The following is a 20767-nucleotide window of genomic DNA, read 5'->3' on the forward strand; positions in this document are numbered from 1 at the left end:
AGTCGTTTGCTTGGGCACCTCTGTCCCATTCGTGTTTCTACCGTGAAGCAGTCGTTTGCATGGCTGTGTTTCAGTTTGAATGGTGGGATATGGCAGTGAATTTACATGGTACAGAGGAATAACACCTGAGTCTTCAAGAATGTCAACGCATAGGGGGTATCATGGGCGAAACGGTATACTCTGTTATGTCTATGGTACTGTTCATGTCTATAGGCGACGGTTACCACTTTCCATCAGGTGGGCCGTCAGCTTGTTTGTCTTTTTAAGTTGCATCTAAAAAAAAAGATAACATTTCTATGGGTCCAATCTATTATTTAACTTATAAATAAATAAATATTTTTTCGCAGGGCGGTAAGAGCACATACGGTAGAAAAGGCAGGTCGAAGCATGACGACTTTGCAGACATTGGTGCTGGCTACGATGAAAATGATTCCTTCATCGACAACACACATGGGGTAAATTTATAGACTTAACTAGCTTTTATCCACTGCTTCGTACGCGTGGATTTGAGAAGTAGGATACACAATTAAATAAATCACTCCTTGATGTAGTATCGAGAGAAAACATGCCAATATTAATGTTAAACCTTCAAGAGCACAACTGTGGAAACTGCATCCAATTTGGTGCAGTAATTGTTGCGTGATACTAGAAGGAAACTAGACACACAGTATCTTATTGGTCCCGGCATAGAATGGGCCACCCCTTCCTTTCCAGTGGGTGTCATAAGAACCGAGTAAAGAAACTTTGGTCGAGGGATGGGCAGCAGCGTCCCTCTTAAAATATCTCCAAAGACGTAACTGCGGTTGCCAACCTGCCTGCCAATCGTAGCTACAGTTGGGAAAATTCCCCCATTAAGAGTAGTTAAATAAAAGAATATTTTAAAATTATTTTCCAGTACGACGAGATGATCCCGCCAGAATGTGACACGATGTATGGAGGTTTCTACATCAACAGTGGCTCCCTCGAGTTCAAAACTGTACCCGAGAACCAGTCCGTCCTGTCTGACGGTGAACCAGGGAATAGAAGAAATAAGGTATTTTGTATATGCAATTTTTGTTTATATAACAAAGATAGAAAACTAGCTAGGGTGGGATATGGCATTGAGTTTGCAGGTTACAGAGGAATAACACCTTAGTCCACAAGGAATGGCGATGCATGGGGGTATCATGGGCGAAACAGTATATTTTTTTATATCTATGCTACTGCTCATGTCTATAGTCGACGGTTACCACTTTCCATCAGGTGGGCCGTCGGTTTGTTTGCCATTTGAAATTACATAAAAAAAAACCTAGTCCATAAGTAAATATATAATTAAAGCCATATAAAAATTGTATTAATATAGGTTTTCAAATTGAATTGCAGAGACGCATTTCGTCAAGTAGCAGCGAAGAGGAGTCGTCCGATAGCACGTCAGAGTCGAGCCAGGATGTGAAGGATCCGAAGGCGATCGCCAACGGTGCTGTCGACTCACATAAGACTGAACATCGGAAAAAGGTTAGTGGTAACCAGCGACTAATTAAAAACTGAACAATAATTAAATAAGAAATGGTCCCGTCCCTTATGGCAGTCTGTAGGGGAGGCCTATGTCCAGCAGTGGACGAACAATGGTAAATTAAAAATTTCATCAATTTAATGTTAGAAAGATGGGCATGGACATTGCGTCCATCTTGAAACATCTCTAAAAGTCTAGCTGCGGTTGCCAACCTGTCTGCCAAGCGTGGCAACTACTGGCAAGACTTCCCTTATGGGGAAAACCTATATATACAAAAGTTTATATATTTTAGTGTAATATTTTAATTATTTTTTATTATTAGTACATATATGTGTATGTGGTCGACTTAATGCTAAAAGCATTCTCTCCCAGTCAACCATAGGGAAGTGTCAGAATACTCGAATGTGGTACTAGTAATTATTGATATATATGCATACTAAAATTACATATATAAACGAATACATATATATAAATAACAAATATACTCACACAAATCGTCATAGTCGTAGAATACTGACGGATCTGACAAATATTACATATAAAGATCCGTCAGTATTCTACCACTATGACGACATAGTAATAATTATTATAGTAAATTTAAATATATATATTGTTTATGTTAAGAGATGACTAAGTGATTGTAATATTTGTTTTATGCTTAATTTAATTTATATTTTATTTACTGTATGAAATTATTGTATCTATTGTACTATGACATTCAAATACAAAATTTTGTTTATAAATAAATAAAATAAAAAAAATATATATGACATATACTATATTATACAGGAAATTGAGAAGAATAATAATTTTTAATAATGTTTTTATTTCATTTGAATCATTTCATGTTTTCTGTTAAAGTGTTATTTAATTGTAAACATAAAAATATTTATAAATTTTTACATATATAATAAACATATTAATAGAATTTATCTTTATTTTACAGAAAAACAAAAAGATCGACAAGAAGAAAGCAAAGAAGATCAGAAGAACTGATTCCTCTGCAGCTACATCTGGAAAACAGACTTCAGATGGTAATTTAATTTTTATTCATATTTAATCATCATTTTTAGTATTATATATATATATATATATATATATATATATATATATATATATACATATATTTCGGAATTAGACTTGAAAGTTGTAGACAAATACGCTGGTTGACAGTTGTATTATACAGCGTTATAGTTTTATGTGTTTGTTGACCATTATTACCATTGCGTTTAAGACGGTGTATTAGAGTAGTCGACCTTAATGGTGGGGGAAAGGGATTGTTAGTAATGGGGGTCTAATAGCCCTATTGCTAGCAATATACCCTCTCAGGTCGATCTCCACGCGGTTCTCCCTGGAAACCATCATGTTTAATTCTTGTCGAATTCATCATGGTAGACCAATTGACCTGCATTCATTCTCACCTATCATCTTCCACTGGTGCCTCGTCCGTGTATATGTGTGTCAATAGCACGGGCAGGGTTACCATTTAATTTTCATCCATTAAAAAAAACCTCAATTATATTTTTTTTTTTTTTATTATTGAGATTTTATTGTAGTGCACTTGTCTAGGAATAAAATTTCGAGACCGATGTCTTTTTTCTATTATATATTATTTTATTAAGCTTTCTCCAACAATATTTACTATATTCATAATAATAATAAAGAACTGAAATAATTTGTGTTTTGTATATATGTACTATAGAGCGAAATATACCATATACGAATAAGCTAGGCTGATAAAAGACGATTAAAAAAAGCCAATGGGAGTCTCAGCTTTTCATTTTCCAATATTTATGGGATGTCTGAGAATACAGGTAAATTATCCTAGAATAAAGTAAAATAATAATAATGTAATTTTAATTTGTTTAGACAATGGTCACGGTGAGAGTGCAGACTCGAGGACTTCACAATCTGATTCGTTAACTTCCAAACCTGCACCAAGTTCAGAGAATGCTGTCACCTCGGACAGTTCCAGGTATTTGTCTAGTATCATCATCATTTTGGTGTCATTATCCGTCCACTGCTGGACATAAACCTCCCCCATAGACCGCCATAAAGAACGGTCCTGAGCAACCTGCATTCACTAACTCTACAATGCATTTGGAGTCGTCACTCCATCTAGTGGGGGGATGGGGAGTCCTCCTATATTGCGTTTGCCCGTATCTATAATATAGTACAAAAACTGGTCATCGACAAGTTGAATTCACACGCTAGGTGTGCTGTACGTAGAATAATCCATAAACAGATTTTTATTTTCTTTAGATACGTTCTTTTTTTTATATCATATAGGTGACAAACGGCATACAATATACAGCCCGTCTGATGGTTGGGGGGAAAGGGATTGTTAGTAATGGAGTTTGACAGCCCCATTGCTAGCAATATGCCTTATTAGGTCGACCTCCACATGGTTCCCCCTGGAAACTATCGTGAACAATTCTTGTTAAATTCATCACAATGGGCTAACTGACTTTCTTCATCCTCACCTATCATCCTTCATCGGTGCCCCGCCGGTGTATACCGATACCGCGGGTAGGATTACCATTCCATTATCATCCATTAAAAAAAAAAGTCCGTCTGATGATAAACGGTCACTGTAGTTTATAGACCTCTGCGACACTAGGGGTGTCACATGTTTTTTTTTATACAACTTAGAATGGCAAACAAGCTGACGGCCCATCTGATGGAAAATAATAACCCTCGCCTATAGACATGAGCAGTACCGTGGACATAACATGTGTGTATATTTATACAATTGTATAAATACACATAATTATTATTACAATTTATTAGAAGAATTCCTTATTTTAAACTATATTTTTGCTTGTCAATCAATCTGTATGTTTGTGACTGTATCACACAAAAACTACTGCATAAAATTGTATGCAATTTTCACCATTTTGTTACTACAGGACTCACTTGAAAGCTGTATTTGCTATTTTGTTTTCACTCTGTTAAGAGTTAAGGGGTGTTTGTTTTTAAGACATTTCAGTACTGCCATATGTACGCTAAAAGATTTACAAATTTATTGTACAACTTATTTAATTATAAGTGCTAGTTCTTTCAGCATTTTGAAAGACTGAATGATTAATATTCATAACATTAATTTTAAACTTGGTCATAATTAGCCATCTCTCCTTGATACGCCATTTAAGTATCTATTTCAGTGGCCTTTCTACTTCCGAAATCCATACGTATTCAGCGTGAAATAGTACGTATTAAAAATAGATATATCTAAAATCAGGGATGCTGAGGCCAAAGTGGATGTGAAACTGCCAGCTCCAGTGGTGCAAATATTGGAGGAACTGGAGGCGGTTGTCAGCAAACAACTGATCGACAACCCCAACACGCCGGCCCAGGAGTTGGAGAACAGCACCAAAACTCAACTGCAGAGGTATATTTTTTTTTTAAAACAACTTTGAATGGCAAACAAGCTGACGGCCCACCTGATGTAAAGTGGTAACCGTCGCCTATAGACATGAGCAGTACCATGGACATAACAGAGTATACTGTTTTGCCCATGATACCCCCCATGCGTTGCCATTCCTGAGGAGTCAGGTGTTATTCTTCTGTACCCAGTAAATTCACGCCATATTCCACCCTTCAAACCGAAACACAGCCATGCAAACACAACTGCTTCACAGTTGAAATACGAATGGGACAGAGGTACCCAAGCAATCGACTTTTGTACAAAGTCTCCCTCTCTTATGAATTCAAACAATGATATTTTCATTGTAATAAAAAGAAATTTTACAAACGCGCTGAAAATGAAACCAGCCTCTCTAAACAAATGGAAAACGAATTTGTCGATAGAATAACTAATGCAAGCGAGTCCATGTGTTGGAATGAGACATCGGACATTGCTATCTCATGACCTCGCTAGCGTTATGGATTCCATTGATGGGTTCGCGTGCCACTTGTTTAAAGAGCCTAGAGAAAAATAGAATATAAAACATTTATACACAACAAAACAATTTCATATGAAATAGAATAATAAAATGGGCGAAAGGTCTTTATTTCAGCATTATGCCAGTAATAGCAGGCACATTGCTCACTGTCAGCTGATATTCTGACATATAAGACACAAACTGGTACCACTATAATTGTTTTACACTATTTGTAAACATTTCTGTGCAAAGAACAAGGCCTATTCATTTATTAAATTTTAATAATTCTATCCCTTTTAAATTATGGCAGTGTGACGTAATTCTTTTGTGTATAGTCACTGTGTTTAATTTTTTTTCTGACTTTAAAAAAAATATTAAATGTTTTGCATTGAAAAATATGTTTCGTTGAGGAACCACTCAATTGTACAAGCGTGAGGAATAAAATAAGTATTTTATTTTTTATCTTTATTATAATATCTGAAGATAAAAAAAAAATTGAAATTGTTTATTACTGAATTTATTTTAATTTCTATATTTAATTGCCGATTTGAATCATGCTCTAGAGGCTTGGCAACTGCTGTAAAGTCAAACAGTGAAATGGTAAAACACAAACTATGTTTTCAGTTAGCTGTTTTATATTTCAACAATATTGGTCCTTCGAGCCGCTAACCTCAAACCTCAAATTAACTTTATTAATATTGTATTCACAGATTAGAACGCCTGCTCTCTAAATGCAGCGAGGTGGCAGTGGTCCGCGCCAGCTGGAATCGTGCCGCTCGAGCGCTGCGCTCCTCGCGGACTAAGCTGCTACAGCGGCTTAAGGCGCGACCCGAACAGGTGCTGCAGCCACCACGTGAGTATAGTTGAAACTAAAATTCACTAAAATAAATTCAGTGTTCACATATCGCGACCCTTAAAATGTTTGTTTATTTACTCTTTATTGTAACACTTTTAGAATAATTCAAGAACAAATATACATTACACTTATGAAGTACAAGAGGCGGCCTTATCGCTAAAGCAATCTCTTCCAGAACCTTTAGGTAGAGGAAAGAAGAAAAGAAAAAACAGTATCTAAAAGTCTAACTAAACTTCATCATCATCATATCAGTCTTTAACTGTTCACAGCTGAACATAATCCTCTTTGGGGGTTTTTGCCACTAGTTGCCACGCTTGGCAGGCAGATTGGCGACCGTAGTAAGGCATTAGAGGTCTTTTAAGAGGGACGTTGCTACCCATCCCTCGCCCTCCCTTAGTCGCCTCTTACGACACCCACGGGAAAGGAAGGGGAGGCCTATTCTATGCCGGGACCACATGGTCAATGCAAATGTGTTAAATCCATCAATTATTACTTTTAGAGTCAAATCCACCCACAACAGTTACTCAGCCTACTGCAACTGGTAACACGGCTGCGAACAAGCGCAAGGCTGTCGACGACGCGGACGATGAGGACTTCAGTAGTTTGACGCCAGAAGAGATTGAGGCCAAGATTGTGGAAACCCTAGCAAAGTTAGTATGGCTCTCTTACATTAGTACCAATTTTAAAGGTACAGTCTTTTACAGAGTGATTGGTATTGTATAGATAGACCACCATAGTATCATCAGAGGAAGACTGTACAAAAGTCAATTGCTTGGGTACCTCTGTCCCATTCGTGTTTCTACCGTGAACCAGTTGGATTTGCATAGCTGTGTTTCGGTTTGTAGGGTGGGATATATGGCGTGAATTTACAGGGTACAGAGGAATAACATCTGACTCCTCAGGAATGGCATGGCATGGGGGGTATTATGGGCGAAACAGTATACTCTGTTATGTCCATGGTACTGCTCATGTCTCTAGACGACAGTTACCACTTTCCATCAGGTGGGCCGTCAGTTTGTTTGCCATTCTAAGTTGTATAAAAAAAAATACATAGTGCATTACCAAATATGATAACAACTAAATAAGTCAGAGATGTTTCCTCCTACGAACACTCAGGTTATGGAATGAGCTTCCTGCTGAGGTTTTCCCTAAAGACTACAGAATGAGGTTCTTCAAAAAAGGAGTAAAGAGGTTTCTTCAGGGTCGGCAACGCGCTCGTAATACCTCTGGTATCTCTCTGGCGTTCATAGGCTACGGTAACTGCTTACCATCAGGTGGGCCGTATGCTTGTTTGCCACCTCAGTGGTATAAACAAAAAGCTTAAAAAACACCCGGTAATATCAAGTTTCTACCATGACTGACTAATTGGGGGGTTGCCAGTAGTTGCCACGCTTGGCAGGCGAGTTGGCAACCGCAGTTGGGTTTTTGGTGATGCCTTAAATGGACGCTACTGCTCATCCCTCAACCATGAGTTTCCTTAAACACCTTTTATGACACCCACGGGAAAGGAAGCGGTGTACTATTGTAGGCCGAGACTTATTAGTTATTATACTATATTTATTAACAACTGTATGTGTTACAGATTGAAAGTGTTAATAGAGGAACGTAAGCCGGCCATGATGGCCAGCTATAAGGCCGAGTGTGAACGTGTTCAAGAGGAAAGGTGAGTGGCATTCACTTGTTTAACAACTTGTCACAGTGACTTCAAATTTATAATTGAATTTCTTTTTAAACGCCTATTATCCATCAGAGGGAGACTTTGAAAGAAAGTCGTTTGCTTGGGAACCTCTGCTTCCATTCGTGTTTCAACCGAGAAGCAGCTGTGTTTGCATGACTGTGTTTCGATTTAAAGGGTGGGATATGGCGTCAATTTACAGGGTACAGAGAAATAACATCTGAGTCCTCAGGAATGGCAACGCATGGGGGTATCATGGGCGAAAGAGTATACTCTGTTATGTTCATGGTACTGCTCATGTCTATAGGCGACGGTTACCATTTTCCATCAGGTGGGCCGTCAACTTGTTGGCCATTCTATGTTGCATAAAATATAACTAGTCTGGCCATAAATACTATTATACAAAAAGTTTTTTTTTTTCAACGTTATAATTATTTTGAATTTGGAACAAGTTTCTTATTTTAAAAACTTTTTTCGATTTCGCGCCATTTCACATATTTTTTCGTGTTCATTATCAAATTACAATATGGATTGGGATGTTAAAGAAAATAGGATTACAGTGATCGCCTTGCACAAAGTGAGTATGGAGCCGTCGGTCATTTCCAGACACTTCAAAAGCTTGGTATCAACCGTATGTTGGTATATTATACTATCAATAGATACAAAAACACTTCTTCTGTCGAAGACCAGAAAAGATCGGGGCGGCCGGCGGCAGTTAGGACTACAAAAGCTGTTAATGCTGCTAAAGCCAGAATTCGTCGAAACCCCATTAGGAAGCAAAAAATCTTATCGCGTGAAATGATTTCCGCTAGGACTTTTTCGCGTATTATAAAACAAGACCTGAAGCTCGGTACTTATCGTCGATATACCGGACATACCCTATATCAATTTTTATAATTAAAGAGTCTGGATCGCCTTCTGTGACGATACGCAGGTGAAAGGCACAGAAATATCCTGATGAAAAAAATTTCACGATTGAAGAACACTACAATAAGCAAAATGATAGTATACGCTCACAGTTCTAAAGAAGCTGCTCAAGTGATCGGAGAGGTACAATGTGATCCTTATTATGTGTCAATGATGGTTTGATAGCATGTGTCTTATCAAGGAGTCCCAAAACTACATTTTTGTGAAAAAGGATTGAAAACTGCAGTCAAAGTGTATCAAGATACAATTTTGGATCGTGTTGTGAAACTTCTCAGCAATACACTTTTTAAAAATAAGTACTTTCCAGTAGGATTTTGCACTTGGTCACATAAGGCATGAACTACTCAAGCTTGGTTTGAAACCAATGTGGTCCAGATCTCAACTCTTCAAACTTTAAATTATGGTTAGTTTTAGAGGACATGGCCTGCTATAAACGACACGGCGGCATTGAATCTCTTAAAAAAATCTTTGAAGCAAACAATGGCGAATTTGCTCCTGGAAACAGGGCGTAAAATTATAGATTCGTGATCAGACAGATTAAAGGCCTGTATAAAAGCTAAAGGGTCCATTTCGAATAGTTTTATTTTTATTTTTTGCTTTGATCTTAATAAATATGTAGGTATAAATTTTAGTAACATTACATGATTTCATAAAAAATGTATTTTCACATGAAACAGAACTTATGGTTGGACTAGGTATATATATACATATATATATATATAATTTATGTATGATAACAATTGAAAGTTGTGCGTACGTGCCTCGCAGGAAGAAGCTGCAGATCGCGAGCGCTGCCGGCGCGGCTGGAGCGGCGGGCGCGGCCGGCGGCGGTGGCGGCGGCGGCGGCGGCGTGGAGAAGCGGCTGCCGAAGCGGCGGTTCCCGTGGTGCGCGCGCGCGCGGGCGCTGGTGGGGCGCGCGGCGCGGCTGGGCGCGGCGGCGGGCGCGGCGCCGCACGCGCTGCTCGCCGCGCGCGCGCTGCCGCTCTTCCCCGCCGGCTTCGTGCGCATGCCCACGCTGCTGCGCCAGGCCGAGTCAGTACCGCGCGCCGCCCGCCACCCACCGCACGCGCGCACGCACGCACGCACGCGCACACGCACGCAAGCACGCACGCACGCACGCACGCACGCACACGCACACACTACACGCGCGCACGCACACTACACGTACACACACGCAAGCACGCACGCACGCACGCACGCACGCACGCACACGCACACACTACACGCGCGCACGCACACACGCTCACACAGACACGCACACGCTCACACACACACGCACACTCGCACACGTACACTCGCACACGTACACACACACGCACACACATACACACGCACGCACACATACGCACGCACACGTATACACACGCACACGCACTCACGCACACGCACTCACGCACACGTACACAAACTCCAAACAAACGAGACCACTTCGTCATACAACATTTTACCTGAGAGAAACTTTGTACAAAAATCGTTTGCTTGGGCATTTCTGTCTCATTTGTTTTTCTATCGTAAACCAGTTATGTGTTTCGGTTTGAAAGGTGGGATATGGCAGTGAATTTACAGGGTACAGAGGAATAACACCCGAGTCCTCAGGAATGGCAACGCATGGGGAGTATTATAAACAAAACAGTATGCCGTGTTATGTCCATGGTACTATTCATGTCTATGGGCGATGGTTACCACTTTCTATCGGGTGGATCATCAGCTTGATTACCATTCTAAGTTACATAAAAAAAATACAATTTTGTATGATAAATAGTTATGAGTGGTATAACTACTATATTTGTTCTGTCTTATAATTTCTACATCTTTTAATGCATAAACACTCGTTTTATTTATTAACTAGTACATCAAAATACCTTTTATGCTATAACTGATATAAACTAGTCAGCTAATTTGACAATTAGCTGACAAAAAATTGACCCGTTTTTGAGGGTCAATGCTCTATCTATAAATCTAAGCTCATATCGTACCGTCGCTATCGACTGCACCTCCACCACTAGTTATCAAGATAAGACTACCTGTTGATAATTACTGTTCTCCATCCAAGGATTGCCAGGAAGAGATCGCTCTTAGCGATAAGGCTGCCCATTGTTTTCTTTATGTAATATTTTGTATTTATAATAAGTTTGTTTTTTTTTTAATGGTAATCTTATGAAGGAAACATTAGTAAAGAGTAAACATTAGTAAATAAAGAGTATCTATGTGACCTGCTTCATTTCACATCTGTCGTCTCTCACTAGTGTTCTACCAACGTATACCGATATCACAAGCGGGGTTTCCACAACATTTTCAACTATTATAAAAGCCCATGTTACTCGCTAACCATATAACCTACAAACAAAATAAAACTTAAAAACGGTTTAGCAATTTTTCAATCAAATCTTGTTTTATAATTATAAAATTGAGTTTAAATTAGCAGACAAATCTTTGTTTTATTCCTTACCACTACCTACCAGGTACAAGCTATACTTTTTATACAAATAAAAATTATCAATCACTTAGAAGGAACAAACACATACAAAATTTCATCAATATTAATTAAACAATTTCAGAAATAACCACAAATTATTAAATACAAAAGAATTGTGCAGAAAACTGCTTGTTTCTGTTTCTTTGGGCAATTTCTTATAAAATTTTGCTCAGACTTCAACAAATTTTTGAGAAAAAAATTGCCAAATTAAGACAGTCATTCTCAAGTTTTATGCTTAACAACACAGTAAACAATTTTTCTTTTTAAGCGAACGTTTTGATATGTTTATGTTACTAAAACCTAACCTAATAACATATTGTCTATCTGTTACAGTTTAAAAGAAGTGAAGGCGACAGATTTGAAGAGACAGCGGCAGGGCTTGGCCTCTCAGCCGCCGCCCCCTACACCGTTCCCGGAACCCATACAATTTCCAAGCTCGCTCACAGTCACGGCCACCATAAAAACACCGACTGACAAAACGGAAGTCGCTATCAGTACAGAGGACAAAGATAAATCTAAATCCGACTCTGTTCTCGGCACAATCATGAACTCCTTCCATCTCAGTAAAGACTTAATAGTAGAAAAACCCGAGGACAGAAAGAAAGAAGCGGCCGAAAAGAGTAAAGAAGAATTGTACATTCCACCAAACAATATTGGCAGTATAACCATAACACCAGTACTCAACAACATGAAAGAAAAGAAAATGAATTCAGTCACAATGGAGAAGCAGAAAGAGTGTCTCATTAGAGTGAAATCGCCGGCAGCTTTAAACGAAATGGTGAAGAAGGATAAAGAGAAGCACAAGAGACAAGAGAAGAGTCATAGTAATACAAAAGAGAAGAGGGTGGATTCTCCTCTGCACATAGACACCAATTTCCAACTTAGCAAAAAGGATCCTAGTCCAAAGACCAAGGAAGAGGTAACGCAGAAGCAAATCGAGAATATGAGAGTGAATGAGAATAATATACCTAGACCGGCGTTAGTTCCAGTACATCATTCTCCAACGTTCGCGAAGCCGGACAAACGTCCTCCCGAGGTGAAGAAAAAGAAGGATGTATTAATAGTGTCCGATGTTGATCCATTAGGGGACGTACAACAAGAACCTGTCGCTATCGACGATAGCAGCAGTGACGTCGAACTAGTCGAGGACAAAATAGACAAAAGTGAACCTAAACGCAGTGAAAATAAAAGTGAAGTGCCTTCTAAGGACAAAGTGAATGCGCGAGACTCCCAAAAAAAAGTGTACAGTGAAAAAAGTGTGAGTAAACTTAAAGAGCGTGTCGGTTCAACGCAAGACGGGCAGAGAAACGAGACGGACGGACCGACGAATGAAGATATAGATAATTTAATGAGAAATATAAGTGAAATGGAGGTAAGTTATATTTTTTAAACATTCAAATGTATGTGTCATTAGAGGAAGCCATACCCATTTCTCGTTTCTCCATAAATCCTTCTTTCAACTTTTACTCACTCCAACATCCCCTTTTTTTCCTTAATCCTTTCCTATATACTGTAAGTTGCAAATACCATCAAGAAATGCATACTCAAGGAGTATTATGGTGAGGTAGGCGATCAATGGTAAAATCAAACACTAAAACACAAGGTATTGGTGTGGCCATATAATTAATATTATATTACAGTGGTCCCATAATTGGAATAAGGCTAGGAAGTTGATGATTAGAGGAAGTGAAAGAGAATTAAATCTACAGGGTACAGAGGAATAACACCTGGGTCGTCAGGAATGGCAACACATGGAGGTATCATGGGCGAAACAGTATGTGTGTGTACTGTTATGTCCATGGTACTGCTCATGTCTATAGGTGACGGTTACCACTTTCCATCAGGTGGGCCGTCAGCTTGTTTGCCGTTCTAAGTTGTAAAAAGAAAAGCTTTGGTGACATTTTAAGAGAGACACTGCTCCCTATTTTTATTCAACCATTAAGTTCCCTTAGTCGTCTCATAGGACTCCCAGGGGAAAGGAAGGGAAGTTTGCTGTACTATTATGGTTTTATTTCAATGTTTACTTATCTTGCACTGCTGTAATGTGCTTTGATACCCCTAGTCACCCCTTACAAGGCCCTAGGAATGAAAAGAAGTAGTAATGCACTTATACATTCTTACTCTGTCTTTATACAAATTGTCATTCTTTAGAACTGAGCTTATAACTCCTCTCACATATCACACACAACCTTCCAATACAAAGACTCTTGCATTGCTTCACCCTTATCCTCCCTTTGTCCTGCAGACAATTAGTAATTAATTTATGGATACTGTAGAACAGTGTTTTTCGACCTTTTTCATTACACGACCCCTAGTATGAAAAAATATTTTGCGACCCTCGATTTATTTTTTTGTCAATTTGTATTAACATACAAATGTTTTTATTGTCATTATTCTTTATAAATCTATCTTTATTATTATTATTTTTTACTGAGGTAGTTTTCGCGACTCCCCTAAAGAAGCTTCGAGACCCCATCAGGGAGTCGAGATCCACACGTTGAAAAATACTGCCATAGAGAATTTGTATATAAGTACTCTTATACCTCTGCGTCAGCTGTTTTTATGTCGCGGAACAGCTGGTCTTGCTGTTTTTGTGTTTCAGTTTGAGAGGTGGGATCTGATAATAAAATTACAAGGTATAGAGGCATAACACCTGAGTCTTCAAAAATGTCAATGCATGGGGAGTATCGTGGGCGTAACAGTATACTTTTTATTTTTTATTGTATACGTGTAGTGTATTGTACACGAAATATAATGTTAACCATAATTCATTTGAAACATAATGTACAAAGGCGAGCTTATCTCTAATAAGAGATTTCTTACAGCAAAACCTTTTCATGTAAATTGTATATTATTTTGAAAATAAAAACTACCTATATGGTACTGCTCATCTATATATATATATATATATATATATATATATATATATATATATATATATATATATATATATATATATATATATATATATCCGTCTATAGGCCACGGTTATCATCTTAGATTCTATTAGTTCTCAAGAATAGCAAAGCAGTGTACCCTGTTATGCACCTGAATCCTCAGGAATGGCAACGCATGGGGGGTATCATGGGCGAAACAGTATACTCTGTTCATGGTACTGTTCATGTCTATAGGCAACAGTTGGCATTTTCTAACAGATGGACCGTCAGCTTGCTTTTGCTATTTTGTCTAGTATAAATATATATATGGAGAGGGACCACAGAATATATTGCTAGCAATGAGACTCGTAGTCTGCATTACTAACAATCCCTTTTTTTTAATACGATTTAGAATGGCAAACAAGCTGACGGCCCACCTGATGGAAAGTGGTAACTGTCGCCTATAGACATGAGCAGTACCATAGACATTAAAGCGTATACTGTTTTGCCCATGATACCCCCTATGCGTTGCCATTCCTGAGGATTCAGGTGTTATTCCTCTGTACCCTGTAAATTCACGCCATATCCCACCCTTCAAACCGAAACACAGCCATGCAAACACAACTGCTTCACGGTAGAAACACGAATCGGACAGAGGTGCCCAAGCAATCGACTTTTGTACAAAGTCTCCCTCCCTATACATACATTTTGTATTGTAAAAATGTTTCATTGTAAAAATATATATATTTCAGCATTCACAAGAGCCTGCTAAGTTAAACAATAACCCATTTGGAGGGATTATAAGTAATGGTAAGTAATTTATATAATAAATACATAACATTGAATGTACGCAGCATGATTACCATTTGTCAAATGTCATTTCCTTGATATAATATAAATATATCCATAAACTTTGTATTTTTTTTTAAATATCTTCCTTATTTATAAAAATTAAAAACTATAAACCTATTTTAACTGTTACACAGTTTTGTCAATTTCTTTCATGACATGCAAAATGTAATTGTTGATCTTATTTGACTATATTTGACAAGTTTAGTCCAAATAGAATTGTGTCTGTTAACTAGACTCGATGTAAAATTGGAGCAATGATTTGAACGTGTAATATGTAGTATTATTGATTTATTGGTGATTTTTTTGCAAAATAAACTAATTATTTGTTTATTCAAGTATCTATTAAATTTTTTTTGTTTAATTCAATTCTTTTTCTTTGAATTTAATTTTATATAATATTAAAGTCAAACAACCAACATTAATGCTGTATCCTTATTTAATTAATTCATTAAATTTGCACGACTACAATTTTAAGGCAATTAATTGCCTTTTGGCATCTGTTAAAATGTGACAAATGTTAAAAGTGTGTTTAAAAGAAATAAATGTATAATTTCAAATATGGAATTTAATGTAAAAGGAAGGAACAAAACATTTCAATAGCTAAAATAGGTTTATTAGACCTTTAATGGTTTTTTTTTTTTTTATGGATAAGGAGGTAAGAAAATAGTGTATAAAAGAAATATTTGCCAATATGAAATCTAGCAACAGTATACATGGAAATCTAAACGTCTGTCTTCGAAACTAAAAGACGTGAACACAAAATCTTTACCTAATATTATAAATGTGAGATTGTTTGTTTGTTGCCTCTTGACGTTTTAAAGGCTAAACCGATTGAGATGAAATTCGTTATTTTTATTCGTCACGAAAATAGCTACTTTTTAGACCGCTCAAGAGGTTGTTCACTCATATCGTGAACACATTGAAAATTAAAATATTTTTAAACGTATATACAATGCAATACGTGTATAGAGTATTTTTTTAACAAACCCAATTTTGTAAATGTATTTTGACAAATGGTAAGTGATCGCTTTTATAATTTATCGTAACAAGTCACCACACAATTTTATATTAAAAACAAAAAAAAAGAAAAAAAAGAATAGTTACAGAGTCACGACGTTCTAGGAAATAAAATTAATATAGACGGTTTTTATTTTATTTTTGTTTTACGACAGAATTCATGACGCGGTAAATACCTTTATTACGGTAAATTATTTAAGCGCCCTTTAGCCATAAGAATAAATATGCGGGTAGAACCGACATTCTCGTGGAATCGATAATAATTACATTGGCGCTCTTATGGGCCATTTTTTGAAGAGCTAAATCGATCAGGACTTTCAAGCAATGTACACCGCAGTGAGAAGTTCCTCTCTCTCACTTGCACGTATACTTCGTGTCATAAAACTACCAGATTAGTTTACGTGTAATTTTTTTTAATCGGTGATAGTAGATAGAAATGGTAACCCCGCCTGCGCTAACGGTATATACTGGCGGGGCACCAGTGAGGGATGATAGGTGAGGATGATAAAGCAAGTCAGTTAGCCCATCGTAATGAATTCAACGAATAAATTAGTCACGATGGCTTTCAGGGGAAACCGCATAGAGGTCGACCTGATAACCGTATCAGGTCGACCACCCCCATATTGATAGCAATGAGGACTAACCTCCCCCACTAAAAATCCCTTCCCCCAATTTACGTGTGATTAGATCGAGAAAGCTCGACTAGTTTCGAGATTAATTCGTGATCCTTATTCATGAGTGGCTGTGATGCGAGCGCGGGTCTGACTGCGCGCCCCGCCATGCTGAGCGCGAGCTGTAGTTATTATAGAGCGATAGTATATTAAAAAATAATGTGCGGTTGTGGTGAACAAAACTTAACAGTAAAATTAGTTGTTCAATACGAACGAATTATGGCAACACTCACAATCTATTTGCGCAGTCTGGATAGAAAAATGCTATACATTTTGGTGGCATTGTGTCGCGTTATATCGTGAAGAGGGAGACTTTGTACAAAAGTCGATTGCTTGAGTCAGAGGTACTCATTCCCATTCGTGTTTCTACCGTGAAGCAGTTGTGTTTGCATGGCTGTGTTTCGGTTTGAAGGGTGGGATATGGCGAGAATTTACAGGGTACAGAGGAATAACATCTGAGTCCTCAGGAATGGCAACGCATGGGGGTATCATGGGCGAAACAGTATACTCTGTTATGCTCATAGTACTGCTCATGTCTATAGGCGACGGTTACCACTTTCCATCAGGTGGGCCGTCAGCTTGTTTGCCATTCTAAGTTGTATAAAAAAAAATCTTAAATTAGAAATAAATTTGTCAACCCCTTCCAACCTGTGCATGGCAACCAGGTCATTGTTTATGCTTTATAACGTTTACAAATGAAAGTATGAGTGTCGGTTCTACCTAGTACGTTTGTTCTTTAAGTCGGCGCGTATTGTAAACATGTAAAGTGGATTTTTGTCAATCAGCGCGGCACGAGAAGTCTTCCAAGCAAGCGTTCTCGCGGAATGCTATATACGGGGAGCCACGTAGCGATAAAGACAAATTGTAAGTTATGTCGCTTGCGCGCACCACATACGTTGCAGCTTACAAGAACTCTTAGATATCTCTCCTTCTATTTTGGGGTTATAATGGATATTCAGTGTGCAGTATTTCCGAACCGATACGACATCATAACCTTCAAGAAAAGAGTATATTCCTTTTTAAAAGTCCGGCAACTTTTTAAAATCTGCAATCCCGTTGGTGTTGCGGGTGATCATGGGCGGCGGTAGTCACTTACCATCAGGTGAGCCGTATGCTCGTTTGCCCCGTGTTGTAAAAAAAAATATTCTTTTTTTTTATGACAACCCTTCTTTTCTTCCTCTTAAAAGAGGATATTAACCCACTCTTATCTATATTTTTAATACCATACCATGTTAGCCATTAACTGTCCACTACTGAACGTAGGTTTCCCCCATAAGGGAGGTTTTGCCAGTAGTTGCCACACTTGGCAAATGAATTGGTAATGTTGTCATATCCAACATTTATTTGAAAATTTCTTTTAAAGACAACTTCTGTTTAATATTAAAAATATATGTAACCGTGTGGTCCCAGTATAAAATGGTCCATCCCTGGGTACCGTAAGAGGCGACTAAGGATACTTAATATTCGAAGGATGGGCAGCAGCGTCCCTCTTAAAACAACACCAAAACCTAATTCCGGTAACCAATTCGACTGACAGGCGTGGTAGTTACGGGCAAAACCCTCCCTATGGCTCCCCCATGTTCCTGCCGTTGTTCAGCAGTGGACAGTTATCTTACTGCTGATAGATCGATGTTGACACGTACAAATGTTCTCGTCCTCATCCATACCCAAAATATTATAAATCTTAGTGTTTTTGTTTAACAGCTCAGCTAATCGTCTAAAAGTGAGCTGAGCTGAGACGTACCATTTTAGATGGAGAAAAGCTTAACCCTTTCCACTCCAATGTCGAGGGTCACTCGACATTGATTTTGTACCATACCAAAAGGGATTATAAAGATTAGAATTAAGAATTATAATATAGTATCCTGTAATTACTCATAAATCAATTTTATTTACAAAATACGAAAAAGCCCCTAAAAGTTAAAAAAAAAAACGCAATTTTAGCGTGGAGCTGGTGGAATAAAAAGAAAAAAAGGCTTGGAGTGGAAAGGGTTAAGCCGCTCTCTATCTTTAACAATCAATATTTCTCGATCACGCGACCGAAGTCGCGGGTCTAATTTGGTACGATAAAGTTATTTCATCTCAGCCATTATCCGTCCACTGCTGGACATAGGCCTCCCCCATAAACTGCCATAAGGAACGGTCCTGAGCCACCTGCATCCACTGACTCTCTGCAATGCATTTGAGGTCGTCACTACGTCTAGTGGAGGGCAGGCGTTCTACACTGCGTTTCGCCATATGGCGTCGCCACTAAGAACTTTTATTCCCTATCAATTGTCGTTTCTTCAAGCTATGTGACCATAACATTGCCACTTCAATAAATTTAATAAATAATGTTAATTTGCTACAACTAGTTGTAGACGTGGCCAGCACTCAGCATTATGCCATGGCAGTTTATTTACAGCCTCAGCGCTGGTCTGTGCAAACTACACAGTCACTTCACAGATGACTACTTCCAGTTTTAAAAATTTAAATTGCACATTAGAGGGAGATTTTGTACAAGTCTTTTGCTTGGCTACCTCTGTCCCATTCGTGTTTCTACCGTGAAGCAGTTGTGTTTGCATAGCGTGGGATATGGCAATTAATTTACAGAGTACAGAAGAATAACCCCTGAGTCCTCAGGAATGGCAACGCATGGGGGGTATCATGGGCGAAACAGTATACTCTGTTATGTCCACGGTACTGCTCATGTCTATAGGCGACGGTTACCACTTACCATCAGGTGGACCGTCAGCTTGTTTGCCTTTCTAAGTTGCATAAAAAAAAAACTTAAAAAAAATCTTAAGAATATCCGTTACAACCCTAACATCGACAATAGGTCGTACATTATCGATATAACACCACACAGTTGCTGCTTTGAGAAGTATTGTAATAATAATAATATTTCGACGCGACCATTGCCTCCGGTGTAGGTGTGTGTTTTAATACCTCTTATTATCACTTTTTCTTTTCGCACTTGCTTTTCTATGTAAATACGCTGCAATATGTACCATATAGAATATGTACATAGAGTTTATTATGGCTCCATTTTATTGTATAGCCTTTAGTAAGGTTTCTGTTATGTTTATCGTAATTTAGTTTTAGGTACATTATGACACTTATAAAGACGTAAAACTTCCGGTAAACAGTATTAAGTTGAATGTAACGCAAAGCCTTTTAAAAAAAAATGTTTTTCAAGTGTATTGCTTTATTTAAAAATTTGACAAAATAATCGATTCTGAAACACCATTGTCTATATCTATTTTAAAATGGAAATCCAAATTTGTAATTCCATATTACTGCGCAATTATTCTAAGATCCAGTGTAAAGACAGTTTTACTACAAAAAAAGAAAACAGATTTAAAAAATAGTATTTTAATTATTTATTTCTAGTGTTTAACGAAATTACCTAAGTTATATTCAGTCAGATCTAATAACTTATTTGTGTTTTTATGTGTAAAAATCTATACATTATTATAACAAGGTTTATTACTTTAAACACCTTTTATTTTTAATAACATACACCTTCTTTTGCGGTAAGACAGTAAACGTAAAGTATTATTATTAAGAATTACATATAAAGCTGTTCTGATGCATTACAGTAAGATCTCGATTATCCGAATCAAATAAACCCAGTACATAATCGAAAATCCGGATAATAAATTACAAAGTAAAATCAAATAATAATTAATATATATATATATATATATATATATATATATATATATATATATATATATATATATATATATATATATATATATATATATATATATATATATATATATATATATTTATTATATATATATATATACTTTCTTACACTTATATTGTTAATGCATTTATAAATGTTATGAGTAAGGGTGGACTTATCTCTGACAGAGATCTTATCCAGTCAACTCAATACAGTTAGAAAACAATATAAAATTTTAATATTATGTAAAAGTTTTTACTATTGTCACTTAGACAATAAGATATAAAAATATTACAAGCCATAAAGATAATGGATTATATTATACCATTTTTAAATCGATATTTATAGCAGTAAAGAATAAATCCGGA

The 20767-nt window shown here is 37.3% G+C and overlaps 1 protein-coding gene across 6 annotated transcripts in view; it reads left to right on the forward strand.

The window, feature by feature from the left end:
* The window catches only part of LOC113512031 (ubinuclein-1), a 32289-nt gene that overhangs the window by 5531 nt on the left and 5991 nt on the right, over positions 1-20767 (forward strand). For 3 of the 6 annotated variants that reach the window (XM_026895786.3, XM_052893775.1, XM_052893779.1), the window contains exons 3-15: positions 348-455; positions 896-1033; positions 1363-1494; positions 2439-2526; positions 3362-3467; positions 4734-4883; positions 6087-6229; positions 6732-6882; positions 7815-7895; positions 9603-9866; positions 11644-12682; positions 14939-14996; positions 17512-17590. In XM_026895786.3, the coding sequence (XP_026751587.2) occupies positions 348-455; positions 896-1033; positions 1363-1494; positions 2439-2526; positions 3362-3467; positions 4734-4883; positions 6087-6229; positions 6732-6882; positions 7815-7895; positions 9603-9866; positions 11644-12682; positions 14939-14996; positions 17512-17590 (2537 nt within the window). The remainder of the gene's footprint in view (positions 1-347; positions 456-895; positions 1034-1362; positions 1495-2438; positions 2527-3361; positions 3468-4733; positions 4884-6086; positions 6230-6731; positions 6883-7814; positions 7896-9602; positions 9867-11643; positions 12683-14938; positions 14997-17511; positions 17591-20767) is intronic. The other 3 variants (XM_052893777.1, XM_052893776.1, XM_052893778.1) reach the window with 2 other exon arrangements.

This window comes from Galleria mellonella, unplaced genomic scaffold, assembly GCF_026898425.1.
Source record: "Galleria mellonella isolate WM207_F2 unplaced genomic scaffold, CSIRO_AGI_GalMel_v1 utg184, whole genome shotgun sequence".
NCBI classification, from domain to species: domain Eukaryota; kingdom Metazoa; phylum Arthropoda; class Insecta; order Lepidoptera; family Pyralidae; genus Galleria; species Galleria mellonella.